This window comes from Phyllostomus hastatus, unplaced genomic scaffold (genome assembly GCF_019186645.2).
Source record: "Phyllostomus hastatus isolate PE091 unplaced genomic scaffold, TTU_PhHast_1.1 phas_contig_159, whole genome shotgun sequence".
NCBI classification, from domain to species: domain Eukaryota; kingdom Metazoa; phylum Chordata; class Mammalia; order Chiroptera; family Phyllostomidae; genus Phyllostomus; species Phyllostomus hastatus.
In genome coordinates, this window is record NW_025333640.1 from 7,343,922 (window position 1) to 7,371,207 (window position 27,286).

Below are 27,286 nucleotides of genomic sequence, written 5' to 3' on the forward strand. Positions count from 1 at the left end.
GTATGGAGAATAAGTAGCATAGATGGTAGGTAGAAAATAGACAGGGGGAGGGCACGAATAGTATGGGAAATGTAGAAGCTAAAGAACGTATGACCCATGGACATGAACTAAAGGGGGGGAATGTGGGTGGGAGAGGGCATGTGGGCTGGAGGGGAATGAAAGGGGGGAAATGGAACAGCTGTAATAGCATAATCAATAAAATATATTTAAAAATACTGAAACTAAGCATGAAGTTATAGTTATTATTAAGGAATTTAGATATCTAAATAAGTCAGAGCTGTGCTTTCTGGATGATCCTGCAAAATCATTCCTGGGTGGGGTATTTATAAATAATGTACCATGCAAACTGGGAGAATATGCTACTACCACTTACACTTAAAAAGCAACTGTAATGTGGGTTATTCACCAAATGAATAGGCGATTAATATCTTTGGATGACTTGAGGCAGCTCTTCTGGAAACTCCGTGTGAGCAGCCGCAGCATTAGCAACGATGAGCTTCTGCAGCGGTGCCTGTCCTCATCCATGTTGTTCAGACATGCCCGCGGGTTTTGAAGAACATGAAAAAACATCTGACTTGGCTTTAAAGGCCTCTTCCATTTCCATGGTTCCAGGGTCGTCTGGCTACCCTTTTACTCTGATTTGTAACACATACGCTTTTAGGAAAATCTGCCCCTGGCAGCTTCCCCAAAGAAACCCATTTCTGCTCGAAGGGCAGTCTGTGTCGTTCTCTTTGTGGTCCCCTGGATCCCGAATGTTTGAGAGTGTCTGCCTTCTCACTGGGACTTCATAGCGGAGTTCCATTATGACACGGCTTGTCATTAGTATCGTAGGGCTATGGAAAGACTAGTTCTGGCATCACAGATTTGATTACTACCAGTAAGTTCCCAAGTGCTTTCCCTTTTGTGTCTGTTAATTAGTGCTTTCTGCCAGACTCCAGGGTGGGTAGGACAGATATTTGTATAGGCATTTTACAGATGAATGACTGTGACTAAGAGAAGCCAAGTAGCTTACGTGGAAGATTATGCCCTCCAGTGTAGCTCTTCTGACTCCGAAGTCAGTGCTTATTTATCTGACCCATGGTGTTCAATTCCTTTATCCTGCTCCGGAGTCATTGTCCAGTGAGTAGATCCCAAAGGCACAGCCTAGACAGTAGAAAGAGTGGATTTGACTCAGTAAAGGCGGAACATTCCATCAGGTGGGGCATTCCGACAATGGCACGGGTCACTTTGTGAAGTAGCATGCGTCCTGTCACCTGAGACGGTCATCTGGATGTCGCAGCGGGGTGAAACAATGAGGCATTCTGCTACATGTCCTCTCGAGTACCTTGCGGCCCTGAACCTTGGTTTAAAAAAAAAAAAATCCTGCCTGTTTCTCTTCCTTGCTATGGCTGCAGTTATCACAGACCAATTTCATGGTTTCTTTTCCCAACTTTGCATCAAAAGCACCCTTCAAGCTTTGTGAACATACATATGCCCAGGACTGACCCCAGATCCCCTGTATCGGAATCCCAGTGTGGGCGAAGTGAGAGGCGTGAGCATTTTTAAATTTTCACAAGTCACTCTAAGGCATAGGATTGGGAACCATTCATCCTGTGTAGCCCACTGATAACAAGATACAGGCAGGACTCATTTTGGACTTGGTGGTGTCATTTAAGAGCATCAAAGAGTTGCCGTTTCTCAGTGTGCAGTACCCTTTTAAATTTTAATCAGGCCATTTACTAAAACTGTGTTTGTTCTCTTGGCTTCAAGGGTACTGTGACCCACTACGTGGCAGGCTAGTTTTGTAGGTGTCTTATAATGCCTGCCTGTCTCATGGTAGCATGGGAGCTGGTGCTGGTCTAGGAAATAGGCATCAATCAGCCCAACCACGTAGATCCTTTCAAACTCTTCCTGTTCCAAAAAAAGCAGCTCCAACGGTGTGAAGGCCAGCCTCGATGATCAGCAGGTTGGATGCTGAAACTAGGCAGCTGCTCACTCCTAGACGCATTACCTACTAATTAGCTTTGTAGCAGTAACAAACCTCTAGTAGTGTGAGGTAATGGTTGTAGTTTATTGTTTTCTTGAAAAATTTTCCTGATCAAGTACTCGGCTGCGTTTATAGCCCTCCTCTGAGAGAATAATCTCTGAAGGATGTGTCTGTATGAAATATACATCAGAGGATTATCAATTCTCCACCATGTCTCCCCATGGTGGACCAAAAAAAAATTACAATTACCCTAACAGTATTCTACTTTTCAATCAATAGGATGCTTTTTAAAGCTTATGTTTCTCTTTGGACACTTTAAGTGACTGATGAGACAAAAGAAAAAAAGCCAAGATAAAATGACAGTATAGACACTCCTCAAATCCTATAATGAACTCCACAGGGCATCCAATTTTGATGTATTAGGACTTTTTTTTTTATAATGAGTACATTGTTGGAAATCACATTTTCTATCTGCAGGAGCTAGAGATGAAACTGAGCTGACATCTTACCTCTTTGTAGTTAATTAGCAAGAAGAAGTAGTGTTTCGAGTCTTGCGTGGGGAAAGGGGAGCATTACTCATCCGCCTTTCTCCCTCTTCCCTTCAGACACCTGGGCCTTCTTGTTGTGCTCTTTGATTTGGTTTAACTGTCTGGATGGGTCTTATTGGATGGGAAAGATGAGGGGAGTGGAAGAATGGTTATTATTTAATGAAAAAATAACCGTGGCTCACTTCTACCTGCCATCTTGTCTGTAGGATAAATAAAATAGAGCAGGTCTTTTCTTTTACACAGTCATTTCGTACCCAAACCCAGACTGTAGGCAATGCCCATGCTGCAAGTCTTTCGATATCACTGTGTTAACATTTGCCACCATCGAATCCTCGGCACTTGGCACAGTGCCTGAAGCGTAGTAGGCATTCAGTAAGTATTTATTAATTAATGCGTCAATGAAACATAGTGTTGATCTGTGAAATAAAATATTAAAGTTGCCCTAATTGTATCTAATAAATACCTTTCTCTGGGTAGTAACTGTGTCCATTTGAAGACACACGGTGATGTTTACACGGAACGCAGCAGTTAGGGACAGAGAAGCAGAGCATGTAAGTACGATTCTATTTAGGGAACTGGTCCTCAGGCAGGTGAGCAAGGTGCGGGGGGGTGGGGGCGGGTCAGCACAGACACTTATCCAGGTGAAAGCTAAGTAAGCAGTAGAAAAATTCAGCACAAAGATTCCTCTGACCTGCATGTATTTGTTAATGTCAGATCATACGCCCAGGCCTACTGGGGAGGCCGCCTACCTGCCCCCTCTTCTCCTCTCACCCGCCCAGTACAGCAACCATCAGTCACGCTGACCTGGAAGAGCATGGGGGAAGATAACCTTCCCCCATGGGAGGGAAAGCTGTGACACAGGGCTTTAAAAACTGGCTGATTTATCTTGGGGATCTGTTTAAAAACACCTGGTTCTGTGGATGACTTCGCTTCTAAAAAGCTGTAGATGATTCCAGAATGCCCAGTTCTGCTGCCGTCAGAACACTCCCCTGTGTCTCTTCTGGGATGTTTTGTTGTGTAGGGAGTGACTGCCCATAATCTACCCCCGCGTTCGTTCACCTCCCTCCATTCACCGCCCTTGTCACTGGGTGCGGCAACCCAGGGAAATGCTCAGGGAGGACGTTCTCCCCTTTTCATTCTTCCTTTCAAGCTGTTTTTGAACAACAACGTGAAAGCACTTAGGCTGCTGTGAATTGTTAACAAGCCCGTGTGCACGTCACATCTATTATGCTATTTGCACGAAGTTATGTGAAGAAACATCTCGAAGTATTTATAAGATACAGCCTTTTATCTCTGGAAACCCCAGAAAGTATTTGCAGATTGGTCTTGAGAATCAAATTAGCCTGGCACATTGGCGGGCTCCTCGAGGCGTGGGCATTTCTGCGAGTGGTTTCTGGCCCCTTAATCCTTTTGATCATTTGCACTGTGTATTTTTACCCAGGCTCTTCCACTTCGGAGAAATAAAATAAAGAAACTTAAAGGTGAATCTGACGAAGGCTTCTCCACACTGTTTGTTAATGCAGATGGATCTTGAATTTTAATGGCAGTAGTTTCTTTCAAACAACCAAGCTTTTTAGGACCACCCCACAAATAGTGTCGGTGCTCGGGCGATGCCTGAGCGGGTTTGCTGGCGAGGGCAGTCTGTCCTGACCCCTTCCCGCCGCCACGAAAGAAGAACCTAGTCTTGGAAAATGGGCTTGACAGCTGGGGTGTCAGTTACCCCTCAGCTGTGATTTCCCTTCTGAGCCACTGCCCACCCGTGTTACACTTTCTGTCACCTGGTGACTTCAGGTGTCCACCACTTTCAGGAGCCTGCCTCAGGGTCATAGATGAGCCCAGGCCTCACCTCCTGTTGAAACTTAGTTGGCTCTTCACTGGCTCCTGTCTCTTACTGGCCGTGATGCATTGTGTGAAGAAACCTGTGGGAGGTCTTGGTTTCCTCACATGTAACATGGGGACTCTATCTGCCTTGTAAAGGTGCTGTGAGCAGTATTTGTGCACGCACGTTCATAGCAGCACTATTCACAATAGCGGAAAGGCGGAAGCAACCCCAGTGTCCACTGATGGGTGAATAAACCAGATGAGGTGTGCACATGCAATGGAGCGTTATTCAGCCTTTAAAAAGGAAGGAAATTCTGACACATGCTTCAACATGGACGAGTCTGGAAAGATACATTATGCTAAGTCAGTGATTTTCAACCGGCGTGATGCAAGAATTTTTAAAACATGCAATAACTGACTGTTTAGTCAGGGGCACTGACCTCTTTTCTCTGAACACTTGTCAAATAAAAAAATGACAACAGCCAACACAACAGTAGCCATCCAGTATGAATGAATCAGAATTATACCCCTTTTTTGTAGATCGACAAAAAATATGATGTATTTTTGGTGTGCTCCAGAATTTCAATTAGTTTATGTGTGCCATGAGATGAAAAAGATTGAAAATCACCATGCTAAGTGAAATAAGCCAGTCACTGACCCCCTTACATGATCCCACTTAAACGAAGTCCCAAGGGTAGTCGAATTCAAGAGACAGAAGTAGAATAGTGGTTGCCTGGGGCTGGGGGCGGGGGTGGGGAGGGAAATGGGGAGTTAGTTTAATGGATACAGTTTCAGTTTCCCAACCTGAAAACGTTCTGGGGATGCATGGTGGTGATATCGTACAACAAGGTGAATGCACTTAATGCCAGTGAGTTATACAGTCAAAGATGGTTAAATGGTAAATTTTATGTTATGTGCAAATTTGTTGTAAGCATTAAAAAACAGCAAGTAGGTAAAGTGCCCCCCATTTTATCAGCGTTCAATAAGTAATAACAGCATATACTAGGGTTAGGACATTGTATTTTAATGGTTAAATGTATTTCATACTGTGGCTATACCATAGTTTGTTTCTTTCAGTCAGTTTGAGTTTTGGATTTATTATAATACCCCACCATTGTAATGATGATGGAGTGAATTCTCTGTGTATGCATGTATCTTTTCCATTGTTTGGGGTTATGTATTCTAGATGTATTTTCTGGATCATTTAGGGTGAATTAATCTTAATCTCTGTGGCTTCTTCTACACGTGCCAGTGGGGTTTCAAAATGGTGCAATGGTACATGCCACCAGCCACATCGGGGCGCCAGGTTTACAGACGCCTCCTCAGCACTAGGCGCACTTTTAAGAAGTTTTACAAAACGTAGTAAGTAAGAGATGGTGTTTCAACATGCATTTATTTCCTTTTATCACTAAAAATGTCAGCGTTTTAAATCTTGATTTACATCTATATCTCCCGATGCATATTGAGTATTTACATCGTTTGCCTGCTTCGAGCACGGTTTTCTACGCCTTCCTGACCTAATGTATGTGCCACGCTGGTGACATATGGTTGCTGCTTCTAATATTCAGAGCGTTTTAATTCTTATGTGGTTAAATCGTTTCTTTAATCATTTCGTAACACAAACTAGTAATATTTTAAAGTAGATCAAAAGTGGTTTTACAATAACATGATTATTATATTTAATGTATCTTCTTCCTATATAACTACTCTTGTCATATCTGTCAGCATTAAATCTGCTTAGATGTTCAACGGACATGACTGTGGCATTTGAATTAAAATTATGGAGGCTGACCAATTAATAATAAAATGTTAATAACCCAATATAAAAAGGACATTACAAAAATTAGAGCAAATAAGAAATTAAAATTATCAATAAACATGACTTTTTAAACTTGCTAACATTTAAATTCATTGAGAATAAAACGACAGGATGCTGGATTCTAGCTGTAAGCTGGCAATGACCGAACCGTCGTACCGGGGGCTGAGACTGGCTCTCAGACAGGCCGCCGGGGGTGAGGAAGCTGCCACTCTGACGCTCAGCATCTAGAAACTTACACACGTTCATATACGTTGACTTAGAAATGCCACTCAGGTAACTGTGGCTTGAGGCACAGAAATGGGAAGGAATATTTACATTCACAGATAAATAGAGGATCCAGTCTCAATGCCCAATGATAAGCAATGATTGAATAACTAATTATAGTATAGTCCTCTTTGGGGTATTGTATAGTCACTATAAACGGTATTTTTAAAAAATTTCAGTGATGTGGGGATATACAATATACAGGCACACAGGAAGTACAATACACAGGATAAAGCATGAGGCAGTGGTTCCACTAAAACAGATGGTATGTGGCAGTGTGTGTGAGTGTGTGTGCATGTGTATGCGTGTGCACGTATCTGGTACATGTCCAGAAAAAGATGAGTAAAAGACATTGATAGTACTTATATGGTAGGAGTATAGGCATTTTTATTTTTTTATACTTCTACACATTTTTAAGCTTCATATTGTTTGAAAATTACTGTTTCTACAAATAAAAATAAATTTAAATATTAAAAAAGATTAAAGGTAATGAATGGATTTCTTTCCTTTTCTGGACTCATGTCCATTTTGCTGTCTTTGCTTTTATGTATCAGACAGGATTCTGGACCAGAAGTCAGAAGGTACTTTTTTCAGGTATTATTTATGGCCCAGAAGTTTGTTAGCCGTGTGACCTTGGGCAGATCTAACTTACACATTTCTCAGTCTTTCATTTGTGAAATGAGGGTTTCTACCTTCCCTGCTTACACATAAGGTGGTTGTGAGAATTAAATGAGACCACCAACATATAGAAAACACTTTTGTAAACTGAGGTACAAGTTCAAGGGATTCCTGAAACCAGTGAGGTCTGATAGTTTGTTAGGACTTACAGAACTCACAGAGAACTGCTATTCTCACAGTTACAGTTTATTACAGTCAAAGGATACGGATCAGAGTCAACCAAAGTCAAGGTCACATAGGGCAGAGACAGAAAGGGTTCCAGCGCAAGGCTTCTGTGTCCTCTCTGCACAGTCAGTGTGTCATTTCCTGGCACCCCTGTGTGACCGTGGGCAGAGAGCCCTGTCAGCCAGGAACCTCGAGCAAGCCTTGCTGTCCAGAGTCTTTACTGGGGCTTCATTACATAGGTGTGATTGACTGATTAACTGATGGATTGTTCATGGAGTTGAACTCAGTCTCCAGGGAAGCTTACACTGCGTTGCCCCCCAAAGCCCTGACCTGCAGTCACATGGTCGGTCTTTCTGGCATAACCAGCCTTGACCTCACACACTGCTGGGTGTAGCCAACCCTGCCCTAAGATGCAGAGTGACCGACCCCCGCCTTCAGACCATTGGTGTGGTGGGCCCCATCCTCAAGAAGGCCACTCTCATCAGGTACAACATAGATTACCTTCCAGAGGCCAGGCAAAGGCCGGGTGTCTCTTTAGGCAAGGCTGAATTGTTTACTACGTATAGGATGATCAACGAGAAATGGAAAACAAAGTTAAGTATAGAGATGGTGTGTGTGTGGAGTGGTCTGTTATTCGGCATGTTCGCACACTGTAAAATAAGGAAGGGCGCGAACTCCACAGGTGTAAGTGGCACTGCAAACACCCGCCTCACTGGTCCTCAGAACCTCGGAGGCCACCCTGGAGAACGGGCACGGGTGCTGGACAGTCGCTGTTTACCCCCGAGACATACGAGGCTGAGGAAGCACTTACTGCCCCTTGGGGTGTATCGGCCTGACCCTTGCCTCGGCACTAACAGCACAGCCAGTTGTCTCTCCATTAACAAATTTATCTAACGTGAACAAGGTAGAAGTCTGCATTTTATAGGTGTCTCTGTCTGGCGCTGTCTCTCTCTGTGCCGCAGCTGAGCTGACCGCGTGTAGCACTGGGTGGTGGTAAAAATAAATTGGCCTGTTGCCCGCTGCAGAGTGTCAGCTCTCGAGCACAGTGGCAGAGTGGCTCCATAAGGCTTCATAAGGCTGACACTGGGAAAATGAAAGCCAGAGTTTGTTTTCACGTGAAATTAAAAAAAAATAGAGCACAATGAAGTCATCATCCTCAGGAAGCCTGCAAGATGACAACTGTGTGCTTTCAGGGACAAAGAACCAGGGACAGAGACTGAGAGCAAAACCATCAGCTGAAGTACAGCTATGCTCCCACCCTTCCTTCGGAGGGAAGAATTTTAGCCTCGGTCTGGTGGGGTTTTTTTCTGAAACAAATAGCTTGTAATAAATTGATGTTGTCAGTGAATTTTGGTTGTACGTTCTGTTTCTTTCAAGGAAAAACTGGCCATGCAGAAGTCGTTCGAGTGGTGTACCAGCCAGAACGCATCAGCTTCGAGGAACTGCTCAAGGTCTTCTGGGAGAATCATGACCCGACCCAAGGTAGATGAGCGAGCCAGTATTTAATTATCTTACTAATTACAGCTGGGATAATTAGTGTTTGAGCTGCATGGAAGAGATGAACCTTGAAATCACACAGGAGCTCAAGAATATGATTGCAGACATTTATTGACGGAGATGAGGAGGGGCTGGGGGGGAAGGTGAGAGAATAAAGGCACAGCCCCTGTCGGTGCCCCTCCCCCCTTACAGCTGTCAGGGGTGGGAAAATTCCCACAGAGAAAGACGCCAGACAATGGAGATCCGTTCACCTTTATTATTGCATTATTCCTCCTTAATGCAGTCTTTTGTCTACAAAATTAAAGTGTCTTTCTAGCAGCTCCAAAGTTTTCCTGATTTATGGTTCCTTTATTTCCCCAAATTTAGCCTTTTTCATCTTTTGACGTTATCAGGTTTCTTTTTTAAATGTCTGTGGATGATAAAAAGAAAAGAAAAAGAGCGTAAAGGTAAAATGCAGTATTCAGTAGATCCTGTGCTTGAGTTATTTAAATATTTCATTTGTCTTCTGTGAAATTTGTTACATGGAGATATTAATATATCTGGGCTATGAACAATGATGGCCGGAAATTTTATTTGAATGTACACACAAGCAAAAACCCCATGTTGGCAAATATCATTGTAATATCCAATAATGGAGCAACTTCCAGATTTCATCCAAACAGGCTCGCAAAGCACTGCTTTGCCAGTGCGATGATCTGATATTATGAGGCTTATGAACTGAAAAGTCCCATATAATAGATGTGATTTTCACAAACCATGTTCATTTAGCAATCAGTCTATTTAACAAAAATATTTCCCTTTAGTGTCAGGTTTTTGTGTAGTGAGTATTTCGTGCTGGCTGTTTCCTGATGAATGGATATGTTTTTCCAAATGCGCATTGTGCTCTGTGGTGGAACCTTCATGTGGTTCAGTAGCACAGGTTGGTGGGTTCCGAGTCGTGGTTCTGAGAACCTCCCGATGTCAGTGATTTGCCAAAGGGCAAAGGTCAGAGCTGAGACAAGAGTAGCAAAAGGATAAATGAGCCGGGGCAAGACAAGCCCAGGATCCAGGCAAATCCGCCTGGAGGGGGTGAAGGCCTAGGAAGGAAGCCAGAAATGGGTTTTCCATTCCAGTGAAGTTTGGTTTGACATGGGGGACGAGTCCCTGGTCGGGGAGCAATGAGGTATGGGACAAGGGCAGTAGAGGGCTGGTAGGGCAGGAATACAATCAGTGTCACCCCAGTTTGGACCTCCAGACTACTGTCATATGTCATATGAGAAGGGCAGACCTAATGCCTTAGACAGGCTTGACTCAGCAGGAAGCTCTGACTAGTGAGCATTGTAAAGGTGATGGCAGGAGCTCATGCTGGTAAACCTTGACGCAGATGGAGCAGCCATCCACTCATGTGCCTCTCAGAGCCAATGGGCCAGGGCAGGATGCTGAGAGCTCCCAAATTCTCAGTGGAGACACCTATCGGGAGCCGAGGTAAGCCTGCAGCCATGTGGGAGACGGGCTCCCCACAGGCCCACGAGGTTGGGTATCGGCCCCTTTGGCCATGCCAACCATAATGCCATGTTCTGCTAGAATCACCTTATGCTAAGCCCTGGTAAAATTTTGAAAAGGGTGAAGTCTGTCTGTCACCCCCTTTTTTCTCCTTACTTCTCTTAATTTCCTACCCATTTTATCATATTTTTACCAGTACACCTCAGTTAACCAGGTCACTAGTACTGGCCCCTGAATCTCAAGGGGAAATTCTACCTTAAAAAAGAACCATGAAAGAACTGCTTGGTCTTTCATTCCACACATCAAATTTGTCTCAACCGAGCCTTAGTCCTTTCTGAAATTCTTGATCTGTTAATTTGCTAGGGCTGTAATAACGGAATCACTAAGACTGGGTGGTTGAAACAACAGAACCTTATTTTCTCACAGTTCTGGGGGCTGGAAGTCAGTGACGAAGGTGTTGGCAGGGTTCTACCCTGGCTTGTAGATGACTGTCTTTTCTCTCTGTCTTCACATGGTCTTCGTGTGTGCGTGTCTGTGTTCTAATCTCCTCTTAAAATGGCACCGCTCAGATTGAATTACTTCCCACCCAAATAACCTCCATTAATCTTAGTCCTTAAAGACTCTATCTCTAAATGAGGTTACATTCTGAGGTACTGGAGGTTAGGGCTTCAAATTATAAATTTGGGTAGCAGGGAGACACACTTTAGCCTATAACACTGTCCTGTCGTATATTAGATGGTGTACCATTCTTCCAGAGGCGTTTTTATTCTAACTGGAGGGTCATACACTGGAAAAGACTTTTGAGGTCGTCTGGTTAAACTTTAGCTTCAATTCTATAAGCCAAATATGAAAGTGTTAATGGTGGGATTTAGTGATGATGGGATTTCATTATTGAGGGATTTTTTTACACTGATATTTGGATAAATTATACATGTAGAAAGAGAGTTTCTCTGCCCTTGCATATATTTGCTTAGAATGGTGCTTGATGCAATATGCAGTATACACAGTTACATATATTAAATCACATATTTGATCTTCTCACATTATTATTAGAATTACTTTTTGGAATAGTTCGGTATAATCGGCCATGGTAACTGTCCTTATCTGCCTTGCCAGGTTTTCCACGACCCTTGTGGGAGAAAAGCCAAACGATTGATCACATGACCCAACCCTAGCCAATCACAGTATCTTGTCCTGTTGTCAACAGTGTTTGATCCAAAGGACAGGCATGTGACCCAAGCAGAACCAGTTAGAATCCTTCCTTAGGACTCTTGCATGAGAGAAAAAAATGTTCTCACCTGCTGGGGACTCCAGGGTGATGGCACCCAGTATGTGGACAGAGTCTGTCCAGAGCAGAAGCAAGGGAGGGAGAGGAGCAGAGACTCTGAGAGATGAGTGTTAGGAAGAGAGAAACCTCAGGAGACCCTGGAACCCTGAGGCCCTATGTTCCTACAGCTCTTCCTACAATTCTGGGACCTTCCCTGTGCATTCCAAGCAATGGGAGCTACTTGGTACCCTCCTCTTTTTTTTTAACTTAAGCTAGTTTGTTGGGTCTCTATTATTTGCAGTAACAAAAGTCCTGAATCATCCCCTTATTCAGCTTAATCATTGTGCTCATTGTATTCAGTAACTGTCAGTTTACCATGTTCATTTGGTTCTGCAGATCAGGCCAAAAGCCATTTGGTCAGCACTTTTACCATTGGCTCAGACATGGAATAGAAGACAGTAAAAACTGTGCCTTCAAGTCTGATTAGGGGTTTAATTAAGGGGTTTCCTGGGTTTACAATTTGAGATATATGGCTTGAGAACATATCATAACCCATATACCCTCTCAATATTTGAACATCACTGCAAAAGACATTCAGTAACGACATTTGTCTCGTTTCTGCTGGTTAGCCAGGCACTCTGCTAAGTGGTGCTGAATCACTAAGGGGTCTGGGATAAGCAGTAGTATCCAACCTCTTGGTTAATGCACAGGGACACTGTGTTCCTATGGGAAGAAAACAGTTAAATTCCAACATACTGAGATCAAATGAGCATTCAGATAAATGTATGTAGGACCAAAGACCAAAATATTAACCTGAAATCATTAAAACAAGGATATGTTAAAACTGGGACATTGAAAATTAAAAACATAAGCTCAGAAGAACCCTGGTATCAGTGGATTCATCATTCCCAGGGAGCCCTGAAGTTCTAAAACATGTCCTCACCTGTGCTCTTTCTGAGGCAAGAATTTGAAGCTCACTCCCTGAATGATGGGACCTGCAACAGGAGATAACTGAACTGCATGTGAACTTGGCCATCTTACCCCAGCTTCTCAATGCTCTACTTGAAGGCACATGGCAACTCTTGTCATGTTCCCCAGTGAAAAGTAGACCAGAAAAGAAAAGCACCCAGTTGAGCAGGCATGTACAGAGGCATGTAAAGATGCATTACTCTTACTCAGAAAATGGATGTTTCAGATGCAGCAAGCTCCTTGTTGGATTTGGTGGAGACTCTGGTCTATGGAGCAATAGTTCATTCTACATTCTTTTCCAGAAGCAAGAGTGATTCCTAAAACTGCTTGAGGAATGCCCTTGCCCATATGAGAATTGCTTGTCATCAGAAAGACAAAACTTGAGTAAAAGTTGAGAAGGTATTACCTTTGATACGAACTTATGCCCAGGAAACACATAATTTCCACAGAAATAGGACTCAGGAGAAATGTATTTTAATGAGCATGCAGAAGGACTTTAGCACCTTGTTTATAAAATCATTAAGGATTTGAAGGGGGCCCTTAAATATTTTAGTTATAATTTACTTCATTTTTGGGGGGAGAAGCAGTCTCCTAGAATGATATTGACAGACATGGGATTCTTGCTAATGTCAAGTATCTACTGTCAAAGAAACGGCAAGAATTTAAGCTTAATTAAAGTCTGCTGTATTAAATCAGATCTTCATGGCATAGACTAGACAGAGAATATCCTGCACGTTTTCACTGCTTCAAGGCACTGAAAGTAGCTCCCACAGTATCTGTCCCAATGAGAAGGAAGCCTCCATGGTCTGCCCTTTGGAAGGGAACAAAGCCAGTAGGAGAGCTATTAGAAAGTGTAGGCCTTTAAAGATAGAGGGTGGGCCGGAAACATCTTACTGCACAGCAGTGTGCAGTCTTTCCTGAGGAGTGCCACTCAGTGGACCAGTGCCACCTGAAGTAACAGACCTTCAGAAGAGCATCATTATACTTTTGGCCAGTAAATGGGATCGTCTTTTCTCTTAATTTGCCAATCACCATGAAACCTGTACTTTTGCTGAAGCGTTCAGATACCACTGTTTAAGCTAATGCATCCTATTCTGTCTGTCTTTACTATTCATGGGAGAAATAAAGTTCTTCCAGCTTTCTAAGGGTAGACCGGAGCATGCCCATTCCTGACCTGGTGGCCTTCACACTCCCCTACTCTCCAGGCAACACGGCATAGTCTGAGGTTTATATTTGGGTCCTGGCCCCAGCTGGACCTTTTCCCAACCTCATGACCTTGGCCAAGAGACTTAGTCATTCTGAACCTCTGTTTCAGCCCTCTTGTTCCTGCATGAGGATGCAGGGCACAGACCGTGTACCTTGAGCCAAGCCACAAGTGCACAAGTGCACAGTGGACTGACTTTGGCCTTGTCTCACTTGATCCCATAAATGGGACTTCTCAGTTCCAACCTGTTGGAAAGGATCACAGCATTTATTAAGCATCTCTTACGGACCAGTGTTAGTATCTGTCCTTGATATCTATCCTTCCATTTCATCCTTACCTTAACCTTCTGAAGTGGGGCTCTTTGTCTTTGTTTAACAGAAGAGAAGAAATGAGGTTTCAAAAGACCAAAAGAGGCCCCAAAATGTTCCAAACGACTTGCTTGATGTTGATGGCAATGTTTGGACCTCTGTCTAAAGCTCAAGTCTATTTTCCTGCCCCTACTCCAGAGTGGTCCAAGCTTCCTGACTGGGAGGGCCTGTTCCAAGCAAAAACGTTTTCATGGATCTCCCTGCAATATAGTTGAGCCCTTAGTATCTTCTTTAAAGCAAATATATTAACATGCTACTATGAATTTAATCACACCTTAAATTGAATGCCTATTCTATAAACCTCTGGATATTTTATAAACCAATGTCACATACCTCTGGACAATGGAAATGGAAATTCTCACACACATAATGTGTTCTACAGCTTCTAGGCCACACCTGCTGTACGGTTGGATTTTGGACCTCTTGTAGCGGGTCCAGGCCTTCCCAGGGGACTGCGGCCCCAGGTGGGGACTGCTCCAGTGCACTCCTGCAGGGGCGGTGGACTTTCTGTGGGGGTCTTCTGGCTGAGACTGCTCACTGAAGCCATATGAGTTTCCCTACTTGTGTAGTATTAGAATTTTAGCTGGATCTGCATCTACCAATGACAACTAAATTTCCCAGAATCCTTATGGCTAAGTATTGGCCATGTATCAAAATTCTGACTCTATGGGCATGAATACAAGAGATGATGGTGTGCAACTTCTAGGTTGTGTGCACTGAGAGGAAGGGGTGTTCTCTTCTTCCTCCTCCCTCCCCACAAGTTGAACGTGGTTGCAGTGGTGAACTGTCTGGACCACAGAGATCGGGGCATTACCCTTGTAACCGAGGAGCCACAAGATAGAAGGTTCCAGAGTTACCACCTCAGACTGAACTCTTTATACAAAAACCGTCTTCTTTAAGCTACTGCTATTTTAATTTACTTTACGCTTTTTTTTCCTTTTCTGTGACAGATGAACCTATATCCTTACTAAAATAGCCTTCAACTCTAAGCTGCTGATGAACTCCCAGTCACTTCTCTGAAGATCTTAATTAAAATATTCTCCTAATTAAAACATCTTTAATGATATCTGTGAAGAGTATAGACTCGGGGGTTAGAGGAGATATGGCTTTAATCAGGGCTGCCACTCACTAGCTGTGTGGCCTGGGAAGGTTGGGCAACCTCGCCAAGCCTTGTTTATTTCTACTTGACCACCTGGGTCCTGGCTGGCATTGTTTCTCATCTGACTACTACAGGAGCCTCTTACCTGACCCATCTTGCCCTTTCCAATCCATTCTCCATAATGACCTGTTAAAAACACAAAAGTGTGTCCCTCTGCTGTTTTAAAGCACAGAGCTGTTGCCCATTCTCTTTGGGATAATACTGTTTACAATGCTCAGCATGGCCAGGGATTAGCTGATTGGTGCTTCCTTCTCCAGCCTTGGCTCCCAACACTCTTTTTACCTCTCCCCATGCCCCCTCACTGCTTTCTGTTACTGCAGCCTTTGTTTACTCCATTCCTAGAAGACACAAGCACTTTCTTGCTGTGAGGCCTGTATCTACTGTTCAATCTGCCCACAGCTCTTGTGTGAGTAGCTCCTTCCTTTTCTTCAGCTTGAAGTGTTTTGTCCTCAGAGAGGCCTTCCCTGACTCACCCTAACTGAAGCGGTCCTCCCCAGCCCCCACTCTCTGGTGGCCCTACCACCACTCTCTCCTTCCTTCCTAACACATTACGAGGTAGAATGATTTGTTTGCTTATGTTTATTAACTTCTCTTCTAGAAGGTAAGCTTCATATTAAATATTTTCTCATTGAACAATGAACGAGTAAACCTCAGTTTTTCCATCAGTAAAACAGTTCCTCCACGGGTGGTGTGGCTCAGTGGATTAAGTGCCAGCCTGTGAACCAAAGGGTCTCCAGTTTGATTCCTAGTCAGGGCACATGCCTGGGTTTCAGGCCAGGTCCCCAGTGGGGGGCAAGTGAGGGGCAACCACACATTGATGTTTCTGTCCCTCTCTCTTTTCCTTCCCCTCTCCCTAAAATTAAATTAAATCTTTAAAAAAAAACCAAAAAACAAAAACAGTTCCTGTCCCATAAAGTTGTCTCGGAACATATGAGGGAACGTAGTCTGCGGGGCAGAGCCCAATGCCGGACAGAGTGGAAGCCCACCGTATGGTAAAATAGCTGCCGGGCTCGCCCTGCCTGTGTAAGAGTTGTGGAACCAGCTCCTGTTTATTTGCTGTGCTCCTTCCTAAACCCCAGAATTTGTCTACTTCCCCCCAGCAAATGTTCTCCATACTTCTGATCATCCTGTATGTGGTTTATACCCTTTATCCTCAGTCGACTCCTCAGCATCTCTTTCCCTCTCATATCGCCCCCATCCCCTCCCACAGCGAGCTCTTAGTTGTCCTCCAGACGCTTTGCCTGCCCTGCCCAGTGGGCCATCCTCTCTATGGTGTTAGGTCTCATGGGGCCCCAGGACCACACACCTGGTCTGCTGCCTTAGCCCTCAGATCTATGTGTAGGGGATTAATGCAGCTCCTCAGCCCCTGGTTGGAACTAGAGATCCCTAAGAGCTCTTCTCCATTCGGTGCCCTTTGATCCCACATCCGCCCCCCCGCCCCCCCCACCTCCCATGAAGCATCACTTTAGGTGAATTGTTCTCGTGAGGCCCCCAGAGAATCAAGGGTGGATCGGTCCATTCCATCTTGAGCAGGTTTGTTTCATAACCTCTTTCCAGGTGCACAGTGCAGGAGCAAGCAGCCTCCTCTGTTGTCTACTGGGAAACATTAATTGGAAAGAGAAAAATCCTATTTTCCTTCTGTTTCTCATCAAGTTGGCAATTAAGAGTAGTGTTCATATATTTGAACTTGCCAGATTAATATCTGAACTTTGTTTATGCTGACCCCTTTAAGTTAGTTTTTTTAAATAAGTCACCAGTTTTGAAGGACTATCTTTTTTTTTAGACCGTGTACCAGGAATCTATCATCTGCAAATAATTAGACAGTAGAAATTGTATTGTATTGCTAATGAGCAGATGTGCATAGTTACAGTGGAGGAACAGCTGCACACATACAAAATGCAAAAACGACCCAAACCCAGCATTATGAATTCAGAAAGGGACTTCATTCTTTTAAGAATTTCAGAAACAGAAAAAAATGAAACAAAGAATTTAACCGATATTTTCCTTTATTAATTGTTCTTTCAATTGCACTTTTTCTTGTATAACATTATCATACATGTACATAATATCTTTGCTATTTGCAAATGTGCTATTTGCACTTTCAAATCCCTCTTTCGTATAATACTATAGGGCTTATATTCACATTTTCCTTTGCCTTTCTAGTGCTGTAAGGGTTTAAGGGTTTTGTGTCTCCAAACTGAATGAAAGACCCTTCCCTCCCTACTGGCTGTTTCTCTGGGCTCTACATGGTGCCAGGTGCTTACATTCATGAGGTTCCATTTGATCCTTAAAGTAACCTGTGAGTAGGTGGTCTTACACCCACTTTACAGATGAACAGACAGGCCCAGTGAGGTGAAGTGATTTGCCATGAACCAGTTAGTACATTATGGGACAGAGCTGGGCTTTGGACTGAAGGGCGCAATTCCAAACCTTGTGTTCTTTCCATTGTGGTACATGATCCCAAGTTCTTGCGTGATACTATTAGCACAAAGACAACACAACACCCCATGGCTGGGAGCAGCAGCACATTAACCAGCAAAGAATTTCTGTCCTCATAAACTCCTTGTATAATCCATTAAGATTTTATAATCCTGTTAAGGATTTTTGAAGAGGAAGTTCAAATAGGTTTTTGAAAACTTTTGACCAGGAAAGAATGCCACACATTTTAAATAAGAATGGTTAGGTTGTTGAAAATTTGAATAAATTGCTGAAATGATATAAAATCAATAAAAAGACATGAAATCAGAAGAATTACATTACTTCACATAAAACCACTAAATTCGAGCAAAGTTAGAACTGACAACATCAGCAGGAACCAGAACTTCCAAGTGCTGAGAAGGTCAAGCTAGGTCATTCAGATCAACTTTCTCATCAAAAGCAACTGAAAATGATGGATTAGGTATAAAAACATATTAAACATGCCACATCAAATTGCCAATAAGATGATTAGGAAATGCCAGATGTTATTTGCTGGACAGGTAAGCAGAGGACTAAAATGCCTTTGTTCCAGGGAATTTGCCAATCCCAGAAAAGTTGAATTTGGATGGCCTCATTAAGGGTGTAGAGGGTGTGACCAACACAATTATAGCACTTGACCTCTGTACATATATTAAACACTGCACCCTACAACTTCTTAATCACATGTGGAACATATTCTAGGCCATAATGTCTCAGCACATTGCAAAGGGACTAAAATTACAGAGCTTATGTTTCTCTTACCAGAATGCAATTATGCTAATATTGCATATAGTTTCTTTGCTATTTGCAAATGTGCCATTTGCACTTTCAAATCCCTCTCTCATATAATATTATAGAGCTTATATTTAACATTTTCCTTTGCTTTTCTAGTGCTATAAGGATTTAAGGTTTTGGTGCCACACACATCTCCAATTATGTATAATGGTGCAATTATGCTAGCAAAAAGATATGTAGAAATCTTCTTAAGTTAGAAAATGAGAAATTTTCTAAATATCTTATGGATCAAAGTCAGTCAGTATGGAAATCAGAAAATGCTTTGAACTGAATGGTAATGAGAATATGTTATATCAAAACTTGTAGGGCATAGCTAAAGCAGTTCTTAGAGGGAAATATGGAGCCTTAAATTTATAAATAAGAGGAGAAAGACTGAGCTAAACCTGTGTCTCAAGAACTTAGAAAATCAGCAACGAAGCAATGCAGAAGAAAAAAAAATAAAACAAAGAGTGTAGAAGAAAAAATAATAAAGAGCAGAAATAAATGAAATGGAAAGTAAATATATAGTAGAGAGGATCAATGAAACCAAGAGTTGATATTTCAAAATGCCTGATAAGAAATGCCTGATAAAGCCTTGGTACATTGATCAAGGAAAAAAATGAGGAGGCACAAATATCCAATATCAGGAATTAAAAAATGGGATATCACTACAGATAGGTAACTTTATATCAAAAAATTTGAAAAGTTAGATCAAACAAATTCCTTAAAAGTAGGACCTTAATAAAACTAGATAGGCCTATAATAAATTGAAATAGAATAAATATTTATTTATTTTAAAAATATTTTATTTATTTATTTTTAGAGAGAGGGTAAGGGAAGGAGAAAGAGGGGGAGGGGAACATCAATGTGTGGTTGCCTCTCTCACACCCCCTACTGGGGACCCGGCCCACAACCCAGGAATGTGACCTGACTGAGAATCGAACCAGCAACCATTTGGTTCATGGAAGGCACTCAATCCACCAGCCATGGCTGAATCAATATTTAAAAAGCTTCTCATAGAAAACCTCACTAAATTCAGATGGCTTCATCAGTGAGTTCCATCAACATTGAAGAAAGAAATAATTGCAATCTTCTACAAACCCAGAGACTAAAGAAAGATGCAATTCATCTTATCATGCTTACATGATCTTGATACTAAAACCTAAGGATGTAAGATAATAAATTTATAGTTCAACTTCACTCATGAACATATTTGCAGAAATTTTAAACAAAAGTATTAGCAAACTGAATTTAGTGTTATGTAGTAAGTATAATACATCATGACCAATTTAGGTTCCTCCAATAAATGCAACTTGGCTCCACATTTTATTTTACTTTTTAAAGTATATTTTATTGATTATGCTTTTACAGTTGTTCCCTTTTTCCCTTTGCCATCCTCTACCCAGTACCTCCTTCCCTTTAGCAATCCCCGTCTTCAGTTCATGTCCATGGGTCATGAGTGTACGTTCTTTGGCTTCTCCCTTTCCTACTATTCTTAACATCCCCCTGTCTATTTTGATCCTCATAATTGTACTTCTTAGCATTTTAATATCAACCAATATAATTCACCACGTTAGCAGATTATTTTTAAAAGATTTTATTTATTTTTAAAAGAAAAATTTATTTAATCTATTTTATATATAAATAAATATAATAAATTTTATATAAATAAATTTATTTAAAAGAAAAAGCCCATATGATTATCAAAATAGGTGCAGAAAAATTATTTAATATCATTATACATTCATAAATGATTAAAAAATATAAATATAAATGGTGACTTTCTAATTGGATAAACAGCATATACAAAATCCTACAGCAATCATGATACTTATCAGCGAAACACTGAGAAACTCCAATGATGCCATTACAATTTCTAATCAGCATTGTACTGTGGTTCCTGGCTCATGCAGTGAGTCAAGGAATGAAACAAAACATATAATGACTGAAAAAATATGGCATACACCTGTTTACCTTTCTCACCTGGGCAGCATTTCCCATCCATCTGGTAGTAGCCACATGACTGAGTGTTGGCGAATGGAATGTGAGCAGATATGACATACAATACTTACAGGTCTGGCCAATAAATATGTCCTAATGATCTCTGAACTTCTCTTTTCATCTGTCTGTCAACTAAATGTGGAGGCCAGGGCAATGCTTTGAAGTAGCATCTTGAAGATAGTACAGTTTCCATCAACCAAGGCCTTTGAAGAATTCATGAAACAGAACCATTTCCACCTCCTTTTTTATAACTTGCATTTTGCGTAATCAAGAAATAAACTAGTAACTTAAGTATAAGAATTTCAGAGTTTATCTATTTACCAGGCTTGGTACCTTGAAGTAGAGTGCTACCAAAAATTTTTTAAAAGGTGGCACTAGCTTGGAAGCAGCTTGGGCAGCTGGAAGGTCAAATGTTGAGTTTTGCTTATGGTTTGTAAAGATGTCAGTTCTCTCCAAACTGTTTTATAAATTCAGTTCAGTGGAAACCCAAATGAATGAATGGACAGTTCATTCATGAATCCCAACAGTTTTTGTTGTTATTTATTTTGTGGCTCTTCAAAGCTGATTCTTATGTTTATATGGAAGGCAAATATTTTTGCATAAGAACAGGAGAATGGAAGGGCTTGTTTTTCTAGATATCAAGATTTATTATAAAGCAACATTTATTAAAACAGTGCAAATTTTATGTAGAGACAGGTGACTAGACCAGTGCTATAGAGAATCCAGAAAAAGATGCACATATACAGATATGACAGTATTCAGTCATATCTGAAATATCTGGGGAAAGAATGAATTTGTACTAAATAGTGGTAAGATGATTTAGATTTTTACATGCAAAAACATTCAATTGGATTTCTAACTCCACCATACATAAAAGCCAACTCCAAGTATATTAAAGACCTAAGTGTGAGAGCAAAACTTCAAAACTCCAAGTCAATAATATCATTATGACTTCGGGTTTGAGATGCATTTCTTAAGCAAGACACAAAATGACATTACCCATAAGGGGAAGGTAGTTGGTAAACTATATTAAGCTATATTCAAACTATATTAAAATCATACCTTGGCTCATAAAAAAAAAAAATGTAAGAGCAGAGAGGTTATATTTGACAAGAGATTAGTATTCAGGATATATAACAATATCTCCAATACATTTTTTAAAAAAGAAAACTGAAGACGAAAATGGGCAAAGTACTTGACTAGCGGCAAGAAAACATGTGAAATCATAGTCAATGTCATTATTACTCAATGAAAGACAAACTAACTTCAAGTGAGATTCTATTACAGATCGAGCATACTGACAAAATGTGCAGTCCGACATTAACAGACTTGAGTGACTTGGCAAACACTCAGAACTCTGGGATCGCTCACGCTCTGATGCAGGTTTTGTGAATTGATACAACTACTTTGGAAAACGGTTCAGCATTCAGTTAAGTTGAAGACATGCAAACTCCATAAGCCAACGATTCTATTGCTGGGTATAAGGGGGAATACATGTCAAAAACGTTCTTAGCGGCCCCAAGCTGGTAATATTCATCAACAGTAGAATCTGTAAATCAATTGTGGTCTATTTATGCAATGAGATGTTATGGAACCCTGAAAGTGAAAAAAAAAATAAAGGAATCTCATGACTGTAGTTGTATGTGAAATATTAAAACACTACAGTACAATTTTATTTATATAAATTTCAAAAGCAGGCAAAACTGAACTATGTTATTTTTTCTGGATGTGCCTATGCAAGAAAGAAATTATTGTCACAAAAGTCAGGCGTGGCTGTAACTCGAGAGAGGCAGGAGCTGTCACCAGCTGGGAGGCGCAGAGGGCTCGCAGGGCGCTGGCAGTGCTCCGTGCCCGGCATGGGCGGTGGTTATGTGTGTTCATTTGACGATAAATAATTTAACAACACATGGAGCAACATATAGAAATACTAATAGTGATGTGAACACTTTAATCAGTTGAGGTTGGTTTTATGTACTTTTGTACATTTAGGTACCTTTCTGTAATGAGATCTAGAAATGACAAAGGTTAATAGGTTGATCGCTATTCCTGCTAATAATGTGGACAATGTCCAGGGTGAAGGACTAGATTTGTGAATGTGTGTGCTCAGTGCTGATTCAAATGTAAACACCTTATAACTATTATTTACATGCCTAATGTTCTGTAATGGAGTATTTTAGCTGACTTATTGCTTCAGAACTTCAAGATTTAGATAAGAAATAGTGACATAGAAAATTTACTATTTTGAAAGTTTTTAAATACATTTTCTGATAATTTGAATATTTCAAGACTCATTATTAGGTCAAACTTAAAAGTTCATAGCGTAAACAGGTATGGATTCTCAGATATCATAAGAAAGATATAATAATAAAATATTTCCACTGGCCAGCCATAAATAGAATTTATCTTTTATACAAGCAAATTCTATTCTAAGATACTTTTTTAGCTTTTAGGTTTAAATCGTCATATCTTTTCAAAACTATTTATGATTTCAGAAGTAATGTTTTCTCATTACTGAAAAATCAGACCTTCCTGTTAGTTACAGAGTGAATACTTGGTACCTCTGTTATATAGCAACATTCTTTTATCTTTCTTGAAATGCATTGTATTAAAAAATATGAAGAACATTGTAAAAATGATAGGGAAGAAATAGTGTTTCCCTTTAGAAGACAGCCACATAATATCTTTCCTATTTCACTACATTCTACTTCATTCTTTCCCTTAAATTGCATGCTGTGTGCACACTGGGGTAGTTGTGGTTAGGAGCGTGGACTTTAGAGTTCGCTAGTTCCAGGTCCAGCACCAGCTTTGGGCAGACACTCAACTTCTCTCTGGGTATCAATCAGTCTTATCTTCAGAAAAATGGCTTTGATAATAATACTCCATGTCATTGGAGAACTGGATGAATAGCATAATAAAGTACAGCGATGCATAAAAGGGCTTTAGAATCATTGGCTATTTTGTTGCTCACCTGAATCGAGCAGTAATTACAGTGGTAGGTAAGGTATGCCTACTTTAATAGGCGCATGTATGTGTGTAATTGTAACTAACTGGAAAAACTAAGTATTATGTGTAAAGTAATGCTGAGACATGAAAAGTGGAAAGGATTGATTAATTTTTCTTAACTGGTATGGCTTACATTCCTCCTAGCAGAGGCTGAAATGAGCCATTGGCATTCTGGTAAATCTGGACTGGCCAGTTTCATAGTGGACCGTTTGTCATAGTTTCCCCAGCCCAGTTTTTCTCCCCAAGAGTTACTTTCACACTCCACAGGAAGAAAAGAGGTAGTTGAAGAAACAGATAACATACATCTTCCTTCCTCCCTCCCTCCCTCCCTCCCTCCCTCCCTTCTTACTTTCTTTTGATGACACAAGGGCTATCCATCTGTGTGTTCAGTGTTTTAAATTTAAAATGAGATGTCAGTTAAAACTGACAGGATTAATTTTTCAGTCAGGTAAAGTGAGACTGTTCCATATTAATCAGGCTTCTGTCAGACACCTGATTTAAAGGCCAGGTGTGCCAGGAAGGGTCACATGGGTGACGACAGGAAGTGCCGCCTATCTCCGTGAGGGATGTCGGCTCATCTGCGTGTTGGAGGACTTCGGTGCCTGGTGATGTTTTTTCCCGTGGAGACCAGTCATCTGTGGTGGCTCCGGTGCCACTTCAGCACACAGGTGGCTTTTCGGGGCCATCTCTGTGGAGGCAGGATCAGTTTAAGAAGCAAGGGGTAGAGGGGCTAACTCTATTTATGTGCTTAGGATGTTTGCAATTCTGAGCAAGTCATTGGTTGTTTCATTTTCATTGAGATACATTGTGGAGAAGCAAGGGGGAGTGTTCAAGATCTAGTAAAGAGAGAGCCGCTAAGCCTCTCTTCATGCTTATCTCACGAAGAGAATCAATAGAACATGGATATACCATCTTGAGTGAGACCAGTGCAGTACGTAGGCTGATAGTCTTTGTCTGAGAATGATACCACTCAGGTGTATGTAAGCCGTATGCTGCCCACGAGATATTTGATATCTTAATTTATAGCAGCTTAACAGACTTGTCTAATGACACTTTAATAAACATATCTAATAACAGTTTTCCCAGAAACCTAAACAACAGAGGTGATAGAATGTAAGCAACAACAGACAGCTTGAATGAGAGCAGAGCTAGTCGAAAAGCTTATAGGGGTAGGTTAGTTTCCCTGGACACAGAGGATGAGACCGGGGTTCAGTCCCCGTGACTTATTGAAGAAAAAGAAAGAACCTCTGAGGGAAGGAGGGAAATAGGATAGGAAAGGAGAAGACGCTGAGCAAGGTTGTGGCCTCGGTCAGGCAGCCTGGCCTGGGCCTGCTCCCGGTGGGGACGGGGAAGTTCTGGAGGTGTGGCCATCGGACTGTGTGCTGGCCGATGAGATACGAGTGAACCTCTGGGAAGGCTCTTTAAAGACAGAGGAAGCAGGAGGAGATGCCCTTCTCTTTTTCCTCCTTCTAGTCCCCAACTTGGATGTGACGGCTGCAGTACCAGGAGATGTCTCAGGCCCTTGAGAATGGGAGGCATATGCTAAGGAGTCTTGAGTAGAAAGAAGAAACCTGAGTCCCTAGGACCATGGAGCCACCCCTCGACCACCTACTTCAGCAGCTTTCACTTAAAGTGAACACAGAAATATAATTCTGTCTCGTCTAAGTCCCTTTCAGTGTTGTTCTGTTAAACTGATTGCAGTTCCTCATTAGCAGCATGAGATGGGACTGTACCGAGTTTGGAGAGGCCTGAGACTTTCTGAGGGATGTGGTGAGGTGCTGTAGTCACCAGGACACACATTATGGTGATGACTTTAATGCTTCTTCTTGTTTTCCTGCCCAAACTATTACAGAAGAAGGGGGAAAAAAGACTTTTTACTTGCTTCCTCCATATAGTTGAGAATCTTACCTCTTTCAAACTGTATACATGTTGATTTTAATTTATGCTTATTCACCTAAAGTCCTTAATATCTTCTTGCCCTCTTTCTAGACTTTCAGCATGTAATTTAAAATGCTGTTTTACCAAAAAAGAAAAAAAGAAAAAGGTCTTGTGTTCTCTATTGCAAATCTCCATTCTCTTAAGTGTGGGCATTTTTTAGAAAAGTAAGGAAAAGAAACCACACCGGTAACCACTGAAATGAGTGGGCGCACACGTGCAAATACGAACACCAAAGACCGCTGACACTCTCTCGTAACTACTGGTTTCCACCCAGCCTAGAAGCTTTCACTTCTCACGTGTTGTTTCATTTAGCTGCCTGGGCAGGTAGGCTTTATAAGCAACAATATCAGAAGATGTGATTCGCTAGTGTAGAGCAGTGGGTCTCAACTGGGGACAATTTTGTCCCAAGGTGGGGCAGATATGTTCACTGAGCTCCTAGGTAAAGTGCCTGACAACCCTGTGAGGTGCCTGTCATCATCCCCATCATTCCAAATGAGGAAACTGATGCTCAGATGGGTCCAGGGCCTTGGCTGAGGTTACGCAGTTAGTTAATGGCCGAGCTAGAATCAGAATCCAGAGCTGTCTCGTGACAAAACGCATGCTTGCCTCTCGGCTTCCTTCAGCGGTTTCTGGGTCAGGATCTGTTTCTTCCTAACAGCAGTCTGGAGGAGAGAAGAATATGGATTCATCCTGGTGGGAGTCGCCCTGCCTATGCAACCGACATGGATAGTCCTCTAATGAGACTGCTCCTTCGCAGTTCCCTGACCCAGAGTTAGTCATTTCAGGCCCTTAGGAATACATCCATCCCTGCCTGCTGTTCACTGTGAGCTGCTGGCTCCAGGAATTTCTTAAAGTAATCGCCTCACAACAACTCACAGTGTGAACTTCCCTTTAAGATTCCCTGGCACAGGCAGAATGTCTAAAACAGGGCTAGCACCCAGAGCTGAGCTGAAGGTTAGAAGCTCCGTTGAAAAGATGAGAGCTCCTTCATCTTTTTGCTTCATTATATTGTAGATTAAGCATTTTTCCGTTTCCCAGTGCTTTCTGCAGCTTTGCTGAGAGGGGAAGAAACCGTACAGTGGTCGCCGGGTGGTCTGTTCCTTTCAGATCCTGGTGGGAGAAGGCGGATGGAGAAATCTCAAGCAGTTGGTGGGTGCCAAGAGGGCAGTTCTTTTCAAGCATGCCCCAAAGCCCAGTCCTCATTAATCAGTTTAGAGACTGTTGTGGAAGAATTTTAAACATAAGATGCTGTTTCTGAGCCAGGCATTCTTTTGCACCAACTACAGCAAGCCCATTGCTTGCCTTTCTGGGACATGAAGACAGCGGGGTAACGTCAGTAGTTCTCTTAGATTTTCCCAAGGCAAATGGAGGGCACAGTGAAATTGGCAGTACTTGTTAAATCTGTGGGAAAGAGTTCTGGAATTTTGAAGCTCACCCAGAGTTCCACGGAATCCTGTGGCTCCCTTGAAACTGACTTCTCCATACATTTCTGGTCCCCAGTATGTCCTGTCAGGATCCTGTGTGGCCTCATGCTCAACTGACCGGCCTCATTTCCTCCCAGGCCCTTTGGTAGAAGCCAGTCTTGTCCCCTCTGCCCACCAGATATGCTACCTACAGGGCACTTTGCTCCTTTGTCTTTGATTGTTTTGCTCTCACTTCTATGTATCAACTTTGAAAGGAGAAAGAGCTCTGTTGTCAGGCAGATCTAGGTTTACATCATAGGATGGCCGTTTACCTGCTGTGCCACCTCGGTAGGGTCACTTGAAGTCTCTGATCCATTGCTTTCTCTGTGTCAAAGAAGGTTAAGAATACCTACTTCACAGAGCTTATGTGAGAATTAAATGGGAAGTATTGGCAAAGACCCAGTCCAGGTAAATACAGGGTCAAGCTGGTAATTGTTCCTCTC

General features: G+C 41.9%; 1 protein-coding gene across 2 annotated transcripts in view; it reads left to right on the top strand.

The window, feature by feature from the left end:
- The window catches only part of MSRA (methionine sulfoxide reductase A), a 343,248-nt gene that overhangs the window by 221,080 nt on the left and 94,882 nt on the right, over positions 1-27,286 (top strand). For both annotated transcript variants that reach the window (XM_045831823.1, XM_045831824.1), the window contains one exon: positions 8,639-8,743. In XM_045831823.1, coding sequence (XP_045687779.1) covers positions 8,639-8,743 — 105 coding nt within the window. The remainder of the gene's footprint in view (positions 1-8,638; positions 8,744-27,286) is intronic.